The sequence below is a fragment of the Apis mellifera genome, linkage group LG7 (assembly GCF_003254395.2).
Source record: "Apis mellifera strain DH4 linkage group LG7, Amel_HAv3.1, whole genome shotgun sequence".
Taxonomy (NCBI): domain Eukaryota; kingdom Metazoa; phylum Arthropoda; class Insecta; order Hymenoptera; family Apidae; genus Apis; species Apis mellifera.
Window position 1 is genome coordinate 1,960,206 of NC_037644.1, and position 23,124 is coordinate 1,983,329.

At 24.3% G+C, this 23,124-nt stretch overlaps 3 protein-coding genes across 3 annotated transcripts; 1 reads left to right on the forward strand and 2 right to left on the reverse strand.

The window, feature by feature from the left end:
• Positions 1–4,507: 4,507 nt before the first annotated feature.
• On the reverse strand, positions 4,508–11,614 carry JHBP-1 (take-out-like carrier protein). Its single transcript, NM_001011640.1, is given in 6 exon segments — positions 4,508–4,826; positions 6,177–6,326; positions 6,818–6,951; positions 7,689–7,839; positions 10,023–10,121; positions 11,497–11,614. Coding segments are annotated over 6 exon segments (762 nt in total). The 5' UTR covers positions 11,570–11,614; the 3' UTR covers positions 4,508–4,671.
• Positions 11,615–17,298: 5,684 nt separating this feature from the next.
• LOC100577221 lies at positions 17,299–19,778 on the reverse strand. The gene is made up of 3 exons (XM_003249520.4): positions 19,636–19,778; positions 19,261–19,411; positions 17,299–19,181 (listed from the first exon to the last, which is right to left on the reverse strand). Exons 2-3 carry the CDS (start codon positions 19,383–19,385, stop codon positions 17,882–17,884), a joined length of 1,425 nt encoding a protein of 474 aa, XP_003249568.2. The 5' UTR covers positions 19,386–19,411; positions 19,636–19,778; the 3' UTR covers positions 17,299–17,881.
• Positions 19,779–19,955: 177 nt separating this feature from the next.
• LOC725174 (zinc finger protein 470) lies at positions 19,956–22,479 on the forward strand. The gene is made up of 4 exons (XM_001121052.5): positions 19,956–20,404; positions 20,477–20,737; positions 20,862–21,368; positions 21,432–22,479. The coding sequence occupies exons 1-4, from the start codon at positions 20,228–20,230 to the stop codon at positions 21,975–21,977; spliced, it is 1,491 nt and encodes a 496-aa protein (XP_001121052.1). The 5' UTR covers positions 19,956–20,227; the 3' UTR covers positions 21,978–22,479.
• Positions 22,480–23,124: the final 645 nt, after the last annotated feature.

Genomic DNA, 23,124 nt, shown 5'->3' on the forward strand with positions numbered 1-23,124 from the left:
CCAGAACCAGTCATCATGGGCATCGCGATTTTTATTAGTGTTGCGATTGATTAATAACGGGTTGAATTAGAGTTGCGTTTTAAATTTCGCGTTTGCATTAGCGTTGCGTTAAATGAGAATCGCGTTTGCATTAGTGTTGTGTTAAATGAAAATCGCGTTTTTAATAATATTTTTAATATTGCGAATTATAAGATATCGCGTTTTTTTTTGTTATAACTTATTGTAATTTCCTATAATATTAAAATATCATTGATTAAATTCTTAAATTTTTTTTTATTTAATAATAACGTTCTCAATGTAGAAAAGTAATGATTAAATTTGTTTTAAAAAATAACGTTGATAAATTTCTTCGCGTTTGTTCGAGTAGTGTTGCGAATATTAAATGCCCAAATTTCTTCCACTGGAATTGTGGAAATATTCATTCTCCTGTTCCTGGATCACCGATTAAGTGGCTAAAGCCGCTACAAGGTGATCGCACAACAGCAGTCATTAAGGAGACCACTGGATTTCTCGCCATTAGTGTTGCGTTGTTTAAATTTGAGTGCATAGAGTATAGTGTTGCGTAAATAATTGATTATTTTCGGAAATTTTTCAGCTTTTTATATATATATTTTTTTGTTGAAAATTTATTAATATTGCAAATACAAAAAAAAGCACTCTTCGCGGTTGATTTATAAAAAAATACTAGTTGATTAGTGTTGCGATAAAATAAACATTCCACTCGCGGTTTGCTCGGGTTCATATCGAGTGGAAAATATTCTTATTTTAGTAGCCCTTCTGGCTACTGAATGCTTTTTTTTTTCAGCGCCCTTTTACATTCTACAATTTGTTACAGAAAATTTTGCTGTAATATCTACATATCTATATATGTTTGTATTTCTCGTTGTTCAAGATTTATCTAATTTTTTTTAAATTAGATAAATATTAAATTTTTTTAAATTAAATAATAGTGAATGTTCATTATAAATATATTATAATGTTTATTAAAATTTATCTTTTTAAATTATTTTAGATAGTGTTTTTTCTTTTTTTATTAATCCTTTAAATAAGTTTGTTTCAGATAGATAAACTTTCAGGAAGCGTCAATTAATAATTGGTGGCTCAAATATTTTTTTGAAATTATATCTTGTGATATTTTATTAATTATTCGTAGTTTGGTTTGTTTCAGGAACATTTGTGGAATTGTGTAATTGAAGAACTCCAAGACATTTCATATTTCATATATTATTCCTTTCCCTTTCCTTTGATTTCCTTCTTTAATTATATTTAATTATATTTTACTGTAGAAGGGGCCCCTTAAGTCTTAGGTTAATTACAATATCATGAATAATTATATTAACATATTGAATTATTACAGATAATTATCCATAAACTGGTTTCAGATAAATAGTACAGTTTCAAAGTTAGAATGGGAGAAAAATATTTAATTTCTATGTAAGTAGAAATCGTATAAATCTAGAATCAATTCTATCAAAGTATTTTATATTATAAAATTTTTATAAATCTTTGTAGTGTTATTTGTTTCAGAGATCAGTGTAAAACCAATAGAGAATATTTGTATTTCGTACAATCTCCCTTGATTTCATTGAGATTTTTCTGTAGATGGACTCCCTAAACAAATCTTGAAATTATAAAAGAGAAGATATTTTAGACGTATGCTAAAGAAGAATTTAAGGAATAATTTTAATAGAAACTAGAAAGAATTATAGATTTAAGTAAATCTATTTTGTATCAATGTTCCTTAGGGATTGTATTAATATATATTTACAATTAAAATATTTTTATGTTTAATTAAGGTACTTTTAAGTTTAAGTTTAATTAATCAAGTTTAAGGATTCGTGAAATTTTTCTAATAAATATAAGTTTTAAAATATAAGTAGAATATAAGTAGATGCTTGTAGAACTGCTTAGTAGATGCTGTAGAAATATTGCTTAAAGTAGAATTTATTTGTAAGTGCATGCATAGTAGTAGTAGTAGTAATAATAGTTGTAGTAGTTGTAGTAATTTTGAAAATGGTGGTATTATGGTGGTGGTTAAATAAAATAAATATAACTCTCTGTGAGAAATTCCTTTTTTTGTTCTTGTTTGAAAGTTCGTAATTATCAATATTTTATATATAGGTTATTTTCATGAAAATATAAAATATTGATATATGTATGAAGTAATGTATATCATGTGTGCCTGTATGTGTCTGTATGTGTCTTTTCACATAGAGTTATATATAATTATAAGATGTAATTTAATTTTTACTTTCAGCTTTAGATTATCGCGTCGGTTTTCTCTTAAAACTCCTTTTACCGTTTGTTTTGCACAACGATCAAAGATGAAACGATCAGAGATCGTTTTGCAATCTTACGGTCAAAAGGAAGGAATTTATCATTATATTGATTTTAAATAAATTTTTACGCAAAGGAGGGTGGATGGGATCGCGGATAGGGTGGGTCTCCAATTCGCAGCAACCTCCACGTGGTGAGACCTGGGAAATCATCATTATTTGCTATATTATTCATAATCCTATCTCAGGTACGGTTATAAATTTTATAGCCAATAATATGAGCTGATTGGCTGCGCACGCGATTAGTTTTTTACACTATTAGGATCTTTTCAGATATATTCGTTTTGACTTTGAAATATCAAAAGTATCTATTATTAGCTTGTTCATTATATATATTATTATTAAATATTTTTATCGGTTTTGAACAATTTCTCTTATATCTTTTGTTTTTTCCTGGATTTATAATATAATTATTTACACATTGTTGAAGCAAGTGTTTTTCCATATTTTCAATAATTAGATAAATAATTGTATTTATAATATAAATTGTGATTTTTATTTTTGTCTCGTAGATATTGTATTTTGTCAATTTATTTCTAATTTGTGTGATACTTTTTTTCGTAAATGAGGATTTTTTCGTAATATAGATACTAAATATAATAAATTTAGTATGTATATATTCATCATTTTGTACAATTTATTGAATATAGTTTCTATATTCATCGTAGAAAGTCGCAGAGGGCGTAAGAAACACTTTTTGGTGGTCGGTATTTCAGAACAGGAAATATGAAATCCTATAAAATGTTTCTCTTATGGTATTAATTTCATCTAAGATATTCAAGAGATGGCGCTAATTTCCTAATTTTTATTCTACTTCAATCTCTTTCTCATTATTTATTCTTTTTATTTATATTTATTTTGGCGCGTGACATTTGAATATATTTTCTTCATCATTTCTTTTTCAAAACCGTTAGTTATGTTAATCTTTGGTAGATAAGTAATATAGATTTTATGTTCTCTGTTTTATAATATATCTCTAAAATGACGAATTTGTAAAATAGTATAAAAAATTATAGTATTTCTTTATTCGAATACTCGACACGAATGTTATTCATTATCAATGATTTTAAAATTTAAATATAAATAAATAAATAAATAAATAAATAACATTGTAATAAATTAAAAATAAGTAAATAATAATCTTTCTATCGATAAAGTAAGTGAAAAGGAATAACATCGAATATTCGTTTCTTAAATTTATTTTTTCGTTATTTATAATTTTGGATTTTTCTTCGTTTATGCTAGTTTCATATTCTGAAATATCATTATAAAGAATTTTTAAGGAAAATTTAACGAGACAAAAATAAAAAGTAAAAAATTGTTTCTAGAAACTATTTAAAAAAAACTAGTTTCTAGAAAGGTATTGTTTTTTAACTAATTGTTAAAATATCTTTGATCATCATCTATTCATACATGATATTTGCAATTATTTTTGATTGGAAAAATTGTTTTTGAATTTAAATATTCTTTTAAAAATTATAAAATTTTTTTAATGTATAATTTAAAAATTATTTAATTTTTTTAAAAAATTTTAACAATCATCTCGAAAATATTCGATTCGTATCAATTTATTCAATTATCGTTTAATTTGTCTATGATCAATGTTTTCAAATTACTTTAAACGGATAATTATATATTATTATTATAATTATATATTATTTATATATAATTTATCTTTTCTGAAATATTTTTTAATGATAATTAATTTTTTTTATTCTATATATATATATATATAAAACTGGTATAATTTTAAATAAAATCTGCAAAAAATGAACATTATTCAAATGAAATACTGTCATAAATGTTTTTAAACCTTGGAAAAAACAAGTTCGATTCTATCTATCACTTATTTCATTAATCATAAATTAAATTACCTCATAAATCATTTTATATATTATTATTTCTAGCTTTCAAAATACATATTTATTAATAAAAAAATTTTGATAATTCGAAATATTAAACATCATTCCTCTCATTTTTAATGTAAATATAAATATAGTAGAATCGAATTTTTCAATAAAATTACGAATTTAAAATAATAATACAATTGAGGAAGGATTAATAAGGATTTAAATGATTGACAAAATAGGTATGTAAAAATCAATAAAAATATTTTTTTTATTAAAGAAAAAGAAGAAAAAGGAAAAGAAAGAGAATATTATATTAAAATATTACAATAACAATTGAATATAATTTGTAAAAATTTTTTTCACATACAAATAATTCTAATCATACAAATTTTTGGTACATTGCGAAATTATCTTTTTTTGTATCGTATTTTATTATACTGTACGTTGCTAAAACATTTTTCCTGGCGAGAAAAATTCATTCCGATCTATTTTGGTGGAAAAATTTTATCGAATGGCACCCGATTGAAGATTTCGTTGTCGATTTTCGTAAAAACTAGACTGAAGGTTTCTTCGTAAGCGGCTTGCAGCTCTTTGAAAAGTAACTCGGAATTTTCATTTATAAACCGATTCATTTGTTCTCCTATAAAAAAAGAATCAAAATATTATATTTCAAACGTAATTTAACTTTAATACGAGTGACAAAAAGTATTCGATTATTTCTTTTTTTTTTTTTTTTTAATTAGAAAAATTAAGTTTATTTATTAGATGATATATAAGAAAAATTTTGAAAAAATTGCAATTGATCTCAATTATAAAGAAAATTTTTTATCTAAGTCTGTAATGAACTATTAAATAATATATTTTGTAAATTTTTATCATTAATTATACATGTAAAATGTATATGCTAATTTTCTCCAAATAGTTTAATGCAGAAACAAGAGACAAAAATTTATAGATTTTAAAGAGTGATCGAATACTTTCTGTCAAAGGTTATATGTAAGATCGATATATATTTAAGTCAAAAAAATTATTATGATTAAGTTAGATCAATTATGCAATAATCGTAATTCATCGATTTATAATCTCTATAAAATTCGAATCAAATGACAAGTTTTGAAATCTAAACGAACCTTGTACATGTAATTTATATAAATATAATCATTAACCAAGGCTAGTAAAAAATAAAATCAGAATGCTATAAATATTGTCGGTGACATAGAGTTAAAGAAACAAAAACGTTTGTCTAATAATTTTCATGCAACCGTGACTAATCTGACACGAGATCAACGATATTTTATGAACGGTTAATGGTGTAGCAACTAGACGACGTTGCATTATTCTTATTTCTATTCAACAGGATGACCTCGTCAGATAACCAAGATTATATTTCTTTTTCACGAGCGGAATAACAATCGTCCTGCACGATTGAAACTCGTACGTAAATAATGTTTCTAATGAGTAACCCTCGCATAATTTTATGTGAAAACATCGCGATGCGTTTGGAATAAAAATTATTTTATGCATTTCAATTTTTCTATTACGTTCTTTAAATTTTATCACAAACATCATTGTTTCTCTTATTCCTCTGTAAAAATCGAGGGAAGAAAGTTCGTTTCGATTTTATTTACTTCAATATTAATCATTGATTCGATTTTTAATAATATTTATACAAAGTGTTATATTCGTGAGACACTCTTAAAGGATCTAGAAGATGAAATGAATAAGAGTCAGTACAAAAGTGTTAGATTGCATTTAAATTATCTCTGACTTAATAGATCTCAATTTGTGTATATCATAGATTGACATTTATGTACTAAACTATACTACCTTTATATTTACTATTACAGCCTTCAGAATTGACTTTTATTATTACAGTTTAGAAATTTAACTTTATAAAGGTGTCTCAGAAATATAAATATTCTACGTATTATTAAAAATCGATATTTGTAAATAGAGAGCAATAATTGCAGCAATAATTTTTAATAAATACCCAGTTCCTTATTGCCATCGAACAGGTTTTCAAATCGCAACTTCACTTTAGCAGGATTGAATTTCACCGCATGCTTCTTGATTCTCAAGTAAGTTTCTCCGTTCTTTTCGTATTTTTCGCAGTATATGTCGTTGTGTGATTTCAAATCATCTAGATATATTTGAATAAAATAAATGTTTAAGTGATAAATGATCTCAGGTTTTGTCTAAAACTTTGTCAGCATTTTATTAAATATACATATAATAGAAATACAAAATGGCAATGGATTAATTTTTCATTCGAGATAAATTATATAGGTTTTATCATTAATTTCAATATAAATCACGTTAGTGATTTATCTATTTAAATATAATTTTTGTATCAAATAATATTCTATCCTACATCGAACAAAAAATCAATCTTCTGTCATTTCGTCATTTCTTGTCATATTTGCCACTTTTTAACGAAACATTTACATCCAATCTGTGAATATACAATATCTATACGACTTATTCTTTTTACTTTTTATTTGTAGACAGAATAAATTAAAATATTTCAGAAAAATCTAGAATGAACTGTAGAATGACGAAGAATTTTATATTCGTCTACAAAGTTGTACTTGAATTTTAAGAAAAAAAAAGAAAATTAATAAATATACTTACACATAGTTATGTTTGATTTTCCCGCTCCTCTGACAGGTAAAAGCAACACTTTTCCTTCGATTTTGTAATCGGCGACAAAATCTACTTGAGGATTGTACGATTCCGATGACAGTATACATTTATCCCAGTCTATGCTGAAGAGCCAACATTATTATTATTATTATTGACTGAACGTTTTCTGCCAATATATCTTCAATTTATTCAATGCTATATTTCAACGCGTGATGATATTTTATAATACGATAATTAAAGATTAAATTTTTTTCATCGTACACGATATAATTTTAAATCAAAATTAATATCGTAAATCAACCAAAATTATTCGTATCTTATGTAAATTTTTTGAGTCTGAATTTTATATTTATGACTTATATACATATATGTACATCGTAATTGTTTTTTTTTTTTTTACATTTATAAATTATATAGATGATTAAGAAAAATTTCTTTTTAACATTTCGTTACCAGCGAGATATTTATATTTTTCTTGTTACTGTATTCGGTATACCGGTTTTATCCATATTCGAATTTTAATTAGAGTATAAAGTGAAGCATAAATTCGATATAAAAACATGAAATTCTTTTGAATCATTGCATAATATTTTACATGTGACATTTATATTAAATATTGAACTTTACAGTATTGAATTATTTTTGCAATGTTATTTTCGTGTATCATAATAATAAAATTAACATATAACATCTTTGCGAGCAATAAATTTATTTATAATCAATCGATCGCATGATATATTTAATATTCGAATTAAAAATAATAAATTTATATTTATATATTTCTTTTTTTTTTTTTTTTTGAAGAAATTTGAAAGTCAATCAATTTCGAAATTTTTTAACGAACAATGAATGAACTTACTTGTAATTTTTGATCTCAAGGTTTTTCGTAAGTCCGTATAACTTGATATTTTTATATTCTTGCCTCAAAGTAACCGATCCTTGCGATTCTCCAATTTTCACGCTGTCCACGGCCAATGGCTCGATCGGCAGAATTTTGAAACTCTTCAAACCTTTACAAAAAAATATTCTCTTTTTAATTTTACGCGCCTTTACAATCTCAATACTCAATACCTCGAACAGAGAATTTCAAAGAAGTGAATGTAATAATAATTCTTGCTATAATTGTAGTGTAAATAGAGTAAAGAAAAAAAAAATGTGTTCTCACGTTCCATTTGCATTTTTCAATGATGTAACGACCATTTTAAATGTAATACCGTATTAAGAAATGTAGTCAGAGTCGAACAATGATATATAAGTACATGCACGATCATCGAATAGATACTTAAAATAATTGCAACATTAATGGACAAAATATATATATTACAATGTGTTGAAGTAAGTGTGTTAAAAAATATAAATAAATATTCAATATAATTCGTAATTATTCAAATTTTAGAATATCTTTACTTCGGTAATATCGCATTAATACGACATTCATAAATAGATACACAAACATTTAAATAGAAATTAACGGTACATGAATTTTATTAAGTACGTACGTATATACACTTATACGATTCAGAATCACTCGGCATCTTTATGAATGGAAATTTCAAGGATATACCGTTTATTAATGTACCAAGTTAATAATTGATTGAAATATTTCGAAAAACCGTTATTTCTTTCAAATATTTTGTTTCAAGTTACAAGAGATTGGGTGATTCATGGGTGGGAATGTTTCTAGTGTCTCTTTGCGTGAATTTTTGTCGAGGAGCCTAGAAAGCGAAGGGACGGCCGACTCGAGTCAAGGAGAACTTCTGTAAATTACAACGCGTGATTATGCCAGAGAAATTAATGCTTGTTTCGAGGAAACGCAGCATGCATTGCTCCGGTGAAATCAACGGGGATTCAGTGCGACTTTAATTTATTTATATTGATAAATCGAAAATTCGAGGGGAGAAAGAGGTTGGAAATTTCTCGAAAAAGGGTTGTTATATTCTTGGGATTTTTTTTCAGTTGGCACTCCTTGATAAAATAACACTTTGTAGATCTTTGAATTCTTTGATTTGGAAGCTACGTTTCTTTATAGATTTTAACAAAAATTGATAATATATTGTTAGCATATATTTGTAGAGAAATGAGATAAAGAGATTTTATTTTATATAGTAGTAGTATATATAAAATATAATTACAATACATGCAGAAAAAATATTGATGAGATAATAAACCAAGTAGATGAGAAGAGAGTTCTCTTCGAAGAAATGTGTTATAATTATAAAAATTTACAATACGTGAAAATTATTCAATGAAAATTGCTATTATGAAATATTTAAATATCCATATCAAGATACAAATAAAAAAAAAACTGTAAAAAAAGTTATGTATATATGAGAACAAACACGTTTATTATTATTAATAATTTTTAAAAATAAAGAATTGATTATCGACTTTTACCATGTATTGAAATTTCGCGAATTGAAAAAAAAAAAAAGAAATGGAGAATTAAAACGCTAGAAATGCTAGAAATATTCGCGGAAAATTAGTGTTTTATAGTTACTAAAGATATTAGCTTCTCAATGAAAATTATGTTAAAGTGGGCAGTCACGATTGGTCAGATGAAGGTGTTTACGTAACTGGACAAATAATGATTATTCAGTATGATTTTTATGATTTTGTGCAATAATAGAGATGATTGATGATCAAATAGATTTAGATTTAAATAGTTTACTAGTTTATTGAATAATATTTTCAGGTTAATTGATATTATTAATGAAATTAATGTGTCAACAATAATCTTTTATTATTTCCTAAATAATATTCTTAATATTAATTCTTAATATTAATAATATAATTAATTCGAACATTGAATGTTTTATTGCCAATAATAATAGTTGTATCGGATGAAAATGACACTTTTTATTCTTTCGATCGAACGATACGTAATAAATAAATATATGTATATATATTTTTTAAATATTTGTCAATCAAATTATGTTTTTTTACGAATTTTTATGATTTATAAATTTTCATAAGTCGTAAATTTTGTCTTTTCGTATCGCAATAAGAAAAAAAAAAAAAGGAAACAGAGGATAAAATATCAACGAATGCTGTAACGAAAATTTTACATTAATAAAGGAAAGGTCGAATGAAACAAAACGAACTCTTAATTGATAAACTCGAATAAATTTGAGAGAGAAAAAAAATAAATAAATAGAATTGAAACTTATTATCTTATAAAATTGCAAATTCTTACCTCCGGCTAATGAAACGACCGCGTCTCTTACAGCTTCGGCGATGCACTGATTATATTCCTTTTGTGGTAACGATCTGTCGCATATCCTCCAATTATTCGCTACAAGGAAAAAAAAAGCAGTGAAGAATGTAAAGAAAAAGAGGGAGGAAAAATGAAAAAAATGTCGCATGTAAGCATTACGTAAAAAGTTATTGCATTGCAATGGATCCAATAAAGTTCAACACCAGTTACGAAGCTCGGAGTTGACTTTCTCTTTCAGACCTACATGTATCCATATATAACGTATGTGCTCTAATGATTTTTCGATCGATCGTTTCGTGGAAATGAGACGGTTTTCGATTTACCTTTATGATTACGTAACAACTGTTTGTTTATTATCCATTGACATTGACATTTAATGTTCCTTCTTTAGATCCACGTGCAACGATTTGCAAACGGTATTTGTTGAAATAAAATGGTGAAAAATTTTCAAGAATGAGATATATCATTGATGTTATTACGAGCGTTATTGTAATAATATTTTTTTTAGAAATATATTATATAACGTATTTTGTAATATCTCATAATGTAACTTTCTTGATAAAAATATATGAAGTATTGTATTTTAAAATATATTATAGATTATGTATCTTGCAAAATATATTTTACAAGTGTGTTGTAATAAAGATTATCAAGATTTTGGTAGATAGATGTGGATTAAAAGTATCTGCTTAATTCTTAGTGAATTAACAAGCGAGCAAATAAAGTACGGGTAAAATAAATATGTTTAACAAACAATATATATATTTATATATTTATTGTTTGTTAGTATAAGAATACATTTGAATATATGCATTGGTTTTGGTTTTGTATCTTATTTTAAATGAATTTTTTATTCTATTTTATTCTATTATTAAAATCATCGAAAATATTTTAGTTAAAAAATATTTACAGTGTTTATTTATCGTATTAAAAGTTGCATACATTGATTAATAAGCATATATATTTACTGGATTAATACTAATAACAGATTGTTGTATTGAAATAAGCACAAATGGAATTCGAGAGCAATGCCACATCCTTTAATTAATTTTTATGAAAATTAAATATTTCATAAAATAATTTTAAGATTTTCTATCACAGATAACAGTGCAAAGAGAAAACTAATGATTTTTAATAGTTTCTGATTTAATTCTGATTATTAGATGAGAAATCAGGATAAAATAATAATAGAATTTGTTTAAATAGAAAATACTGGATGTTGAAAGGACAATTGATAATTTATTTTTAAAATTTGTTATAGTTTTTCATTAATAAAAGTCATTCTTTTTTTCTTAATATTATCATTTTGAGAGGATCATTTTGATAGCGAAGAGGAATTAGTAAAAATTATTACATATATCGTAAAAGAGTTAAAGAGTTAAAGAGATCTTCGAAATTTAATTTTGAATATCGATCAATTATTAAAATGAAAAAAAATATAAAAAGTACTCACGCAATTCGACAGCAATGGCCATCATCAACATTGTTGTCAAGACGAAAAATCTGATTATTGTTATTCTTCCCATGATAAATTCGATGAACAACTGTTCTTTTCTCCGAATGGAAATTTCTTTGGACTGTTGAAGGTGAACTGGAAGAAACGGTCATTGATGCAGTCTATTTAAGCAGAAGGATCGCCCCACTACTTACCTGGCCAAGTACTTTACGTATACCTCTCTTCCCATGAAATTATGCAAAAAAATCTTTTAAATAAGCTAGAGAGCGAAGATATTGTTGTGGTGGTAGTGAATTACTTTTAATGTAATCTCGAGACGATTATTCATTGTGCTGATGATAAATGGTGATATCAATACCGATCTTATCGATAGGAAATCTTGTACCTTGTATAAAAAGAATTACAATGCTCTCGTTTATGAAAAAAAATTCTCAATAAACATCGTATTTCTTTCTTTTTTTTTTTTTTCGTGCATTTTTCTTTCTACATTTCATTTATTCTTATTTTATTCAATTAGATTGAATTATTACTTTTTTCTATCTTCTTTTTTATATTTTTATAAAGAATAAATATACTTGTAATATATGTAAATTCATAATTTTGCATCTATTTTTCCTTTATTATTTTTTTTTTTTTTTTTGCTGTCTTTTTTTTCGATACTTTTTTCTGTTTTCTAGCTTCTATTAAATATTTACAATCTTCTGATTAAATATTTACAAAAAGATATTGACAAACATGATTAAAAAAGATAGAAAGATTTTTCTATGATCACAGTATATATAGTCTGTGTATATATACTTGTGTATACTGTTTTGTACACAATTGAAAACATTCAATCACTTTGAAAATAAATGCAGAATATTTTATATATGAAAGTTCTGTTCCTTTTTTTTTTTTTTTTTTTTTTTTTTTTTTTAGGAAAAAGATTTTTACTATTTATAGTATTCTATCGATTATGATTAACTCGTCAATCTAAGTTGATTATTGAATTAACAACGTTTCTAAAAGGAACGTTCAATTTTATTTATAATATAAATTGGATTTTTATAAAATTTAATATTAAATTATATTATACAATTATATTATACAATGTTTCTAAAAGAAACGTTCAATTTTATTTATAATATAAATTGGATTTTTATAAAATTTAATATTAAATTATATTTGAATTATACAATTGCAATTGATTCAAATAATTGGAGGAAGAATTTTTTTAAAAAAATTATTTAATGCGTGTAAAAGATTTGAACGAATTCATTTATTACAGTCAAATATTTTAATTTTAAATTAAAATTCAAGCAGCTATAATATTAAATATTTATAATGTAGGAATTAATAATGTATTTTATTACATTCTCATTTGTAATTTTAAAAATAAATAATGATTGATGAAATAAATCGAAGATTTTTATATTGCATAATATTACTCTATGAATTATTTATTACAAGTTTAATGAAACATTCTAGATTTTCTTGTCGTTTTTTAATTAAAACAATTCCTCCATAATGTGAAATAAATATTATTACTAATTTTTACAAATATCATTTTTAAAAAAAATTTTTATGACAATATAACACAAAAGGTATAACTTTTTTTCTATTAAAGTTCTGTTAATAAATGTAAAAAAAAAAATAATATAAAATACAAGTAAATAACAATGTTATATCATCCATAGAATTTAAATTAAACAAAATAATGAAATAAAAGTTTTTGTTGCATCGGAATTTTAAATGAAATATCCGAAAGAAAATCTCTTAAATGGTCTAGACGTATAATCGTTGGTGAGTGAATCATTTAAGAGAACAAACAAAACAATAAGAAGAATTTAGACAAACACATAACACCGTTGAGGTTCATTTAAATTTGCATCGAATAAAAAAAAAAATTATATCATATATAATTATATCTACGTAAAACATGGAAATTTGTTAAAAAAAATATTGTGAAGTGTTAATGAGTTGAATCAGGTTAATTACAGTATTTTAATTAATTACGTAATATTTAAATTCAAAATGTAAATAAATATTTTTTTAAAATTATTCAAAAAATTTGAAAAGTCAAGTATATTTAAGTTATTTTCATCAACAAGATACATTAAGGAGGAAAGATATGTATAAAGATCCATAATGAGGTACTTCATTGGAAAGATAATATCATTAGGTAGTAGGATCTCGTTTCAATAGTTTGATAGGTTTTAATAGAATTTTAATTTTTCTTCCCTAAATGCAGCGTGCTTCTTGTCACGTAGGATCACTGTTGAAAATTTACTAATTATATAGTATAAATTACTTTTTCATTGTTTAAAATCATCCTTCTACACTACAATGTTACACATTGTGTTTTTCATCGATCAAAATTATTCTCTCATCAGCGAATTCTAGATTCATTTATCTAAATTTAAATTTTTTCATATTTTTACAATTAATGAAATTTTTATTTTCTCATTATTCATAATAAAGTAAAATTACCCATTTATATAAATATTCTAAAGCGTTTCTTCATCCCATAAAATCATTCCATTTGAAATCATATTATTTCATGAACTTTTTTAGCATTTAAAATAATTTTTTTTTATTACTTAAAATCAATTTATTCGCAAATTTACTATATCTTTTCTTTATCCTTCATTCCATAATTATTCTTACAAGTTGAAAATTATTCCCTCCTCACTATTAAAACTTGTTTTTCCATTCTAAAATCATTGTAAAATCATTTCTTCATCGCATAAAATCGTTGTTCTATTCATAAATTATAATTTATCTCGTAATATATCGTTAAGAATTAATCTCCACCTCATTTTATATATGATCGTTCTTGTGTCTCGATTCGGTTAAAAATTTAAACGACATTGACTCAAATGAAATTGTCAACCAAGATCTAAATCTACATTTTTTATAACGGCCGATCGATCCTTCCATCGTTCGATTCTTCCATTTTTGGAGCGAAACGAAACTCATTATCTTCATTGCGAGATCGTCTTAATGATTGAAATGATATAACATTGAACAGATACGTAATAACATTGACATAAGATGAACGGTTTAAATGTCATCATGTCATCTCCAAGATGACTGAGAACGTTTGACAAGGTTAAGCGTTCAAGGTCATAAGAAATTGCTTCAAGGTTCACTGATCTCAAAATCATTTTGCCGACTATGAATAAAACACGAGATTACGTTAGGAGAAATACTTTCAAAATTTTATTATTTTTTTTTTTTTTATAGATGATTATTATCATTGATTGTTATTATAATTAAAATATCGAAAGCAATATTTTGAAAAAAAAAATGTTTAAAAATATTCTATGTAATATATATTATTATAATAATTTTTTTATCTATAAAAATTGTCCTGAATTTTTAAAATTTGAATAATACTATCATCGTGTATTAATAGATTCTTATATTTTTTTTTCGCGTTTACAAAGAGATGTTAATTAATCATTTGCATTAAACCGATCTTTTCTCGTTAAATCTCTTAATTTTATTTATATTCTATATTAAACGATATGTTTTATGATACGTTAACATAATACGTCAGAAATTTTAATTGAATTTCAATAGCATTTATAATACATTATAATGCAAAAGCAAAAGACATGTTGGAAAAATGAATGTGTCGTTAATATTGGTAATTAATAATACTACAAGATTCTGAAGGATGTTTAATATATTCTATGAATTATTTAAATAATGACAAAATTGCATATAATCAAGAAATTTAAATACAATTTAATTTAACTTATCAATTCCTAATAATTTCGATTATCTTTTTTTTAAATTTTGTTTATACTGTTTATGATCTTTTGAGTAGTTTCCAATATAAATAAAATATGATTTTATTTATATGGTCGATATAATAAAATCAAACAAAATAATAGTAATTAAATAAAAGAAAAACAAATGAGAAATAAAAAATAAAAGTGATAATAATAAAAAAATAATAGAGTGTAAGTTTATTGATAATTGTACGATCAATGTATGAATAAATTGAAATAATAATGGATAATAGATAAATCGTAATAAAAAAATCACATCAAATCATCAGTGATGTAATTCGACGCAATTCATTTGAAATTATAAGTAGGATAATTGGTTTACATTATTTGAAATGCAATATGGATTTCATTCGTTTTTGCATGAATATTATCTTTTTAGTAATTTTTAATTGAATAATACCATGCTTAATGTTCCTAACTAATTTACAATTTATAACTATCTAATAAAAACTCATACCAATAGATAAATATTAAATTTTTTTTTATTTAAGACATTAAGAATAAAAAAGTAAAAAAAAAACAAAGAAAAACAAGAAAACTGAAATAATAGATAGAAAATTGATTTTTTTTACTTATAATTTAATTTGTTGAATCGAGTTCAAAGTACAATTATGTTTCATAAGAATGTTAGGTAAGGTTTATTAACAATTATTTAAATTGTCTATATATTTTTTTCATTAATGCAAACAAATTTTTGCATGAGGAAGTAAAAGAATTCTGAGAAAAGATGAATATTATTTAATTTAATTTTTTTTTTTAGTTGGAACAAGATAAATTATTATTCAATGATGATATTTTTATTTCAAACGCTTAATTTATTTCTTTATTTATTTCACGCATTAGGAAGAATTTATTCTACTTATTTCGTTCATTCCCTTCTCTAGCCTTATCAAATTTCAATGGACCTCCTTGAATTTTCATCAGGAATATAATGTAAATTAAAAAAAATTTACTTATAAGGTCATAAAAAGTAAATAAAAGTGGAAATGAATCATAATAATTTATGAAAAAATCAATATTCATTGAATGATATTAAAATAGCATATTTTATAGCATAAAATTTAAATTTTATTTTATTTTATTTTTAAATAAATAATTGATTAAAGTCTCGATGAAATATATATGAGAAATAAAAAGATAGTATTTAGACAGAAAAATAAGTTTAATAATATCCAACCAAGGGTAACCAGTTTTAAGTGCACTTCTCGTTTCATTTTTTTTTTATTTTTTAATCGGATGAAGGATGAGTTTGTTGAAAGCATTCATCATGAATATGAAAAAATAAATACAAACATTTTATTTTTAATTTATGCAATAATATGCATTGTTTCTTATAATCTATCTAAAAGTAAGAGAAAACAAATTATAAAATGATAAATTACTTTTATTCTTATTTTTTGTTTAACTGAAAATTCATTATTAATTTTATGAAATGATTATCAATTGATTATCAATAGTGTAATTTGATTTTTTTGTATTTTTTATGTATAAAATTGTCTCTGGTTAAAAATTATTTTTTTTTTAAAATCATTATACAAACTTTTGAAACTTTAAATTCAATAAATTCTTAAGATAAGCGCTTAATTATTTTTTAACTTTTTATTCTTTGAGAAAATGTGAAATTACATTTTATGTGTGAAAAGCATTCCTTCCACGCTAATCTCTTATTGAAATCGACATTTAATAAATCAACGATTACAAGTTCATTATTTTACAAACGAATATTTAATTATTTATATCGTGATCGGTATTCTCTGTTATTATAATTTAACGTGCCATTACTAATCATTACGTATACCTTACCAAATTTAATTATAGTTTCATATTTTTTTTTATTCCATCTCAATTTAATAAAAAAATTTATTTTTATATCAATTATTAATATATTATATATATATAAATCATACAAATAATATAATATATTTAAAATAAAAAATTATAATTTAAAATTATAATTATATATTTAAAGAATCAATATTACAAATAAATATTTATAAAATATTTATAAAAATTGATAAACATAATTAATAATATTCAAAATTGCATCACAATTTCATATCTTTTATTCAAAGGAAATTTTCATTCGACGAACTTGAACTCACTATAGATTGTCGACTTACCAAGATTGCGGGAATCATCAGATCCAATGAAGAAAAAAATGATTTCTATTCATATATAAGATAATATACATAAAATATACCATATCATATATCACTATTTATTTTTTTCTTTTTTATGAAAGTAAAAAGCAACAACAATCCGAAATATTTGTTTAAATCATATTGAGAGTTTTACATAAAACTTAACTGTAAAATACATTCTACAAGACATTAATAATCTCAATGATTATATAATTATTAATCTCAATTACAACTTGCTTATGTTTTGAGTAAAAATATGTGAAGTTGATTTGATTATTACAATTTATATTCAAAAATATATACAAAATTAAAGATTTGGAATAAAGTAAATGGAATGGACTTTTTAGAATTCTGTGTTGATGTTAAAAAAAAAAAGATATAATTAAGTTATTAAGATTTTCATTTACTTTATTTCCTTTTTAGTTTTATTTATTAATATCAATAAAAAAATAATTTTTTTGATTAAGGTAATCGTTTTTGATACTTAAGGGCTAAACTGTTCAAAGGTACTTTTATTTTTGTAATACCAAGATCTATGGCATGGCCAGTCAAAGGACAGGTTTGACAACGTTTCTTTTTGCCAATTGTATTAAAATTACTTTTTTCTTGATGAACGATATATCTAGGGAAATAATGTATTCGTTTGAATTGCGTAGTAGCGCAAGGTGGCATTGTTACAACCAAATCTTTCTTATGAATTTTTCTTGATCGTTCAGGAAATAATCTATCGTTTAAAAAATATTGTTCCAAGGAACCAGAAGATTTAGATGATACTAAAATATCAAGAGATCCGTGCGTGTCAAAATAATTTTTTTCACGAAATTTATTTAAATCTCTCATTTCTTTATCAGAAAGATGTTTCTGTTCAATTTCGTCTAATGATTTTTTCACAGAGTTTTCACATTTTTCTAAATCATTTCTGGAATTTTCTTTCTGACATTCACATATTTTATCTTTTGTTTTTTTTATACTACATATATTTATACTAGGTACACAAGGTATAGATGTTGAAGAAGACTTTGATTCTTTTTTTAAACATACTTGAATTCCTTTATCACTTTTTTCTATAGTTTCAGTACTTGAATATTTTTCCTTAACTTTTGATTTTGTTAAATCATGAATTTTATTTTCCGTTTTCAATTGATCTATGGATTTACAAATATCTGGAGTAATATATGTATCTTTTTTTGTCATAAGTTCATGATAACACTGTGATCTAGAACAGATCTGTGGACAATCTCCTGCTGCCGATTGCAAGAGAGAAATTTTGCTTCTGACATTACGTAAAAATTGAGATTTGGGTGTATAATCTATTTTTTGAACTCTTCTCAATGTTTCACAACTAATGGGTGAAGATATAGTTGATTTTTCATAATTGTTCTCTATTACTATAGCAGGAAGAATATGACTTTTGCATTTTCTAGAAGAACATGATTTACTTTGTGTTTTTGTTGATTTTTGTTGTATTTTTTTTAATTCAGAGCAATAACATCCTTTTACTGGTTTTCTGCGAATATCCAAACAGTGCTGATTGTTAGAATGATGTTTTGAAGATAATGTTTTTTTTGTTGTTGAGACATTCGTTGTATTGGGCATTGATGTAACCGTTTGATTAGTGGTATTATGGAAATAATCTAAATGCAAAGCTCCACTCACTCCGCTAGAATCATTTCTTAATTTCCATGATTTATTATTTCTCTTGTAACATAAGTTTGATGAATTTATTTTGTCAACATGATTTTTACAATCTTCTCTACATTTCCTATAAAAAAAGTATTGAAATTTATAAATTAATAAAATATTAGTAATAAATATGAAATATAACATTAAATAATACTCACAAATTTTGGGAATATAATTTTTTAATTTCGTTTTTAACTTTCTTAGAATTCTTATCTACTTCTGCTAATAAAAATCTACTTCGTTTACGTAAATTATCTATTCGTTCGTTTAAAGTTTCACCCATATGATTATATGTTTAGTAAACATTACCTATTAATTAAACAAAAATTTATGATCGAATGTTCAAAGATAAGTAAAATTATTTTTTAAGATTTTATTATTATTATATTTGATAAAATATTTTTATTTTATATTTAAAAATAAATTAATAAACAATAATAAACCAACAAAATAACAAAACCAATAATATTATTAAGAGTTTTTAATTATATACATTTAAGTTCATTTTAAGATTATTAACTATCTTTTCTTACATCATTAGCTTTCCTAGATTATCAATATTACGTTAATATTTTACTTTTAAAATATCCCAAGATGTTTATTTTTATTTTATCAATTGAAGTTTATCAAGCGTCCAGTGTAAACAGAAAATAATCCAGGTTAGCCATCGTAACAAAAATTATTTTTCTTTAGAAATTTGTCTTTAATTAAATAAAAATGATTTATTAATTTATCAAAACATATATATTTTTTTAAATTATATAGAAAAGGATATGTTTTATATATTTTCAAAAATCAATTATATTTATTCGGAGAAAAAATGAAAATAGAATTTTGGAAATAGTACTTTAATGTAGCCATGTTGGAACAATAGGACGCGGCGTACGTTACAATGTACCGTCGCTTGACAAATATTTTTTAATTTAATTAGTCTTGTGTTTTTTTTTTTATCGATGTTTTGTTTCGATATTAGCCTATATTTCTATATAATGTGAGAAATATGAAACTAAAAAGATAAAAATAGCTACATTATTCATTCGTTGTTTGTAAGAGATATTATAGGTTATAAACGCTCGCATGCTTTAATCGCAAACGCGCGTACCTTTCGCGTTTATCTGTGGTAAAATGAATTTTTCCGGAAATAACACAGTCCACGGTGCACTCCCACAATTTTCGGAGTTAACGTCTCGTTCAAGCACGGTTTCCACGTCGAAATTTACTAGTAGTGAAAATACTCAAGTAGAACAAACATCTGTTTATACAACTGCTGCTCTGTCGAATCAAACAAAATCAAGTTTATTGGTAAAATTTATTATTATTTTATCTTTATTTATAATATGTTTATAATGTACTTAATTTATCATTTTCTTTAAGATAAATTCAACGAATAAATATCCGGGGCCAATATTAGCATGGCCAGATCCAAATACTTTGATGCAACTCTGTGAAAAGCAAGGCATTCAAACCATTAACATTCCTAATTACAATCAGAATAATCCAATACTTAGCGTTCAGACAAATAATTTACCCGTAAGAATTATACCTAATATGTACTTACCATCAACTTCGCAATCAGAAATTATAAAACAAGAATTGGAAACAAGAATTGAAAATGGAAAACAAATATCTACAATGGTATAGACTTTTTTTATTCTAACTAACTATATATATATGTATATTAATTATTATAATATAATACATATATATTATTTTATAATATATTTATGTATTTTTATATAATAAAAAGTTAATATTTCAGCAAGATTCACAACTTCAGCAAAGTGCCATGGCAGAATATTTTCAAAAATTACAAGCTACTACACTTCCATTAACATTACAACAGTTGATTAAATTACAAACAGAACAGGTGAAAAAAGAAAAGACTGAAGAGGAGAAAGTGGAGCACACACAAAACAATATTCTTAACATTCCCAGTGTTCCAGTATTTAGAAATACTCATTTACAGAATGGGAATAATACCTTTATGAATTCAGATCAAATGATAGTATCTATAAATCCGAATGATCTAAATGTTCAAATAGAAAACCAACAAGAAAACGAGAATACAGTGCAAACTATTAAAGTAGAACAACAAATACAAACAGATTCGCCAAAGACCGAGAAAAAAATGAAATTTCGGGCGAAAACCGGAGAAATCAAAATCAGCGTCGCTTTAGATGGTTCGACACTTTATTGTTGTCCAGAATGTAATTTAGCATTTCCGGATAAGACAGAAATTGAACAACATATACAAGCTCATATACAAGTATGTATTGTTTATTATATAAATAAACATATATTAAATAAATATGAATTTTTTATCTTATAGGAACGTAAATATCAATGTAAAGAATGTGGTGCAATGTTAAAACGGAAGGAGCATCTCGATCAGCATATGCGCGGTCATTCGGACGAAAGACCATTTAAATGTCCAGTATGTCAAAAAGCATTTAAAAGAAACGAACATTTAACAAGGCATTACGTGATTCATTCTGGCGATAAGAATTTTTCATGTTCGGTATGCCAAAAAGCCTTTTCTAGAAAGGATCACTTGAATAAACATACTCAAACACACTTAGGAATTAGGAGAAATAGAACAAAGAAAGATTCTTTTTTCATGGAACAAAAAGAACCTTTTGATAAAGCTTCTGAAATATCTAAACAAGAAGTAAGCTTTGTGCTGAAAGATGGTTTCATGAAACAAGAGCCTAATTTTCTCCAATATATTCAACATCTTCAAAAGGATCAGAATCTGATCCACACATTTTCCTCATTTAAGGAACAAGCAATGAAAGAAACGAATATATTACAGCAACAAGCAGTCAACATGAATGAAATTCTGCCTCAGAATACAAGGTACTTAATGCCGTCTTAGTCATAAATAAATCCATCTAAATCCAAAGCAATAAAGGCTGTTCGTATGGGAGCGTTGTGGTTAGCACAAAATAGAAAATTGATTAAATATATATTAGGAATTGCAACCTATTCTATAATTTAAATTGAAATTTTCGGAAGAAAAAAAAAAAGATGAAAAGAAAAAGACAGCACTAAGAGACTGAGGTGCAATTGATTAATCAATATATCCATTAATGATAGATAATGATTTTCATAATAATTGATGTTTGAATGATTGAATTCTAAGCTGATTAAATTTCAATTAAATTTTCAATGAATTTAAAACATAACTATTTTTTTTTCACAAAGAAATATTAGTATTCAGTGAGCAGTACCTTATATTCATATTCTTAATGAACACATTATAAACTATAGTTAAGTTCCATTATTCATATGAAATAGTATCATTTAATAGTAGTCCGCTACAAAGCCTGAGTGAGTCTAACAATAAGTTTAGATAAATTGAAATAAAAAAAAAAAAATAATGACATACGAAACAAAACGAGCAATCAATTTGCATTAGAGTACATCGTTTATCTTATTTAAATTAGCTATAAAAAAATAGTTTGTTTATTGATTCTAGTCTATGATCACAAAATATAAACTTGACATAAATCACTGAACTTGATTTTTTTTTATTCTTTTTTTTATTGTTTTCGTAAAGATTTTTTTTTTCTCTCTTTCTTTTATAAGTTCGAGTTCAGTGTACATGTTTGTGTCCTAGAATGGAGTACGTATAACAAAAATAATATAAAAACAATGATAGCGTTGAAAAATACGCAATGCCAATCTGCCGTTAGGATAATTTCAAAGCGAGTACGAACAAATATATAATAGTATACTGCCAATAAATATGGTTATAAAAATTTGTAGAATAATTCTGTATATAAATACTATACAAATTTTACCTGATGGAGACTCAGTAGGTATGTTGTTTAAAACTTGATCTCTGATTCGTCCGTATTCATATTTACCATATCTATACATACGTATTTTAATTAAGCCATTTACCATTTATTATTTACTATAATATAATTCATCATTTTTTCTTTTCGATTTTTTTCATATTCTAATTAGACAAACATATTTTTTATACATTTGATGTTTTTTAATAATGTTTTCAATGA

What these genes read in the sequence shown, in the direction of transcription:
- LOC100577221 (XM_003249520.4), bottom strand. Translation starts at nt 19,385, where the DNA reads ATGGGTGAAACTTTAAACGAACGAATAGATAATTTACGTAAACGAAGT. An exon ending in AAATTATATTCCCAAAATTT is followed by an intron (nt 19,182 to 19,260) that starts GTGAGTATTATT and finishes CTTTTTTTATAG; the next exon opens with GAAATGTAGAGAAGATTGTA.
- LOC725174 (XM_001121052.5), top strand. Translation starts at nt 20,228, where the DNA reads ATGAATTTTTCCGGAAATAACACAGTCCACGGTGCACTCCCACAATTT. An exon ending in GAAAACAAATATCTACAATG is followed by an intron (nt 20,738 to 20,861) that starts GTATAGACTTTT and finishes TTAATATTTCAG; the next exon opens with CAAGATTCACAACTTCAGCA. An exon ending in ATATACAAGCTCATATACAA is followed by an intron (nt 21,369 to 21,431) that starts GTATGTATTGTT and finishes TTTATCTTATAG; the next exon opens with GAACGTAAATATCAATGTAA.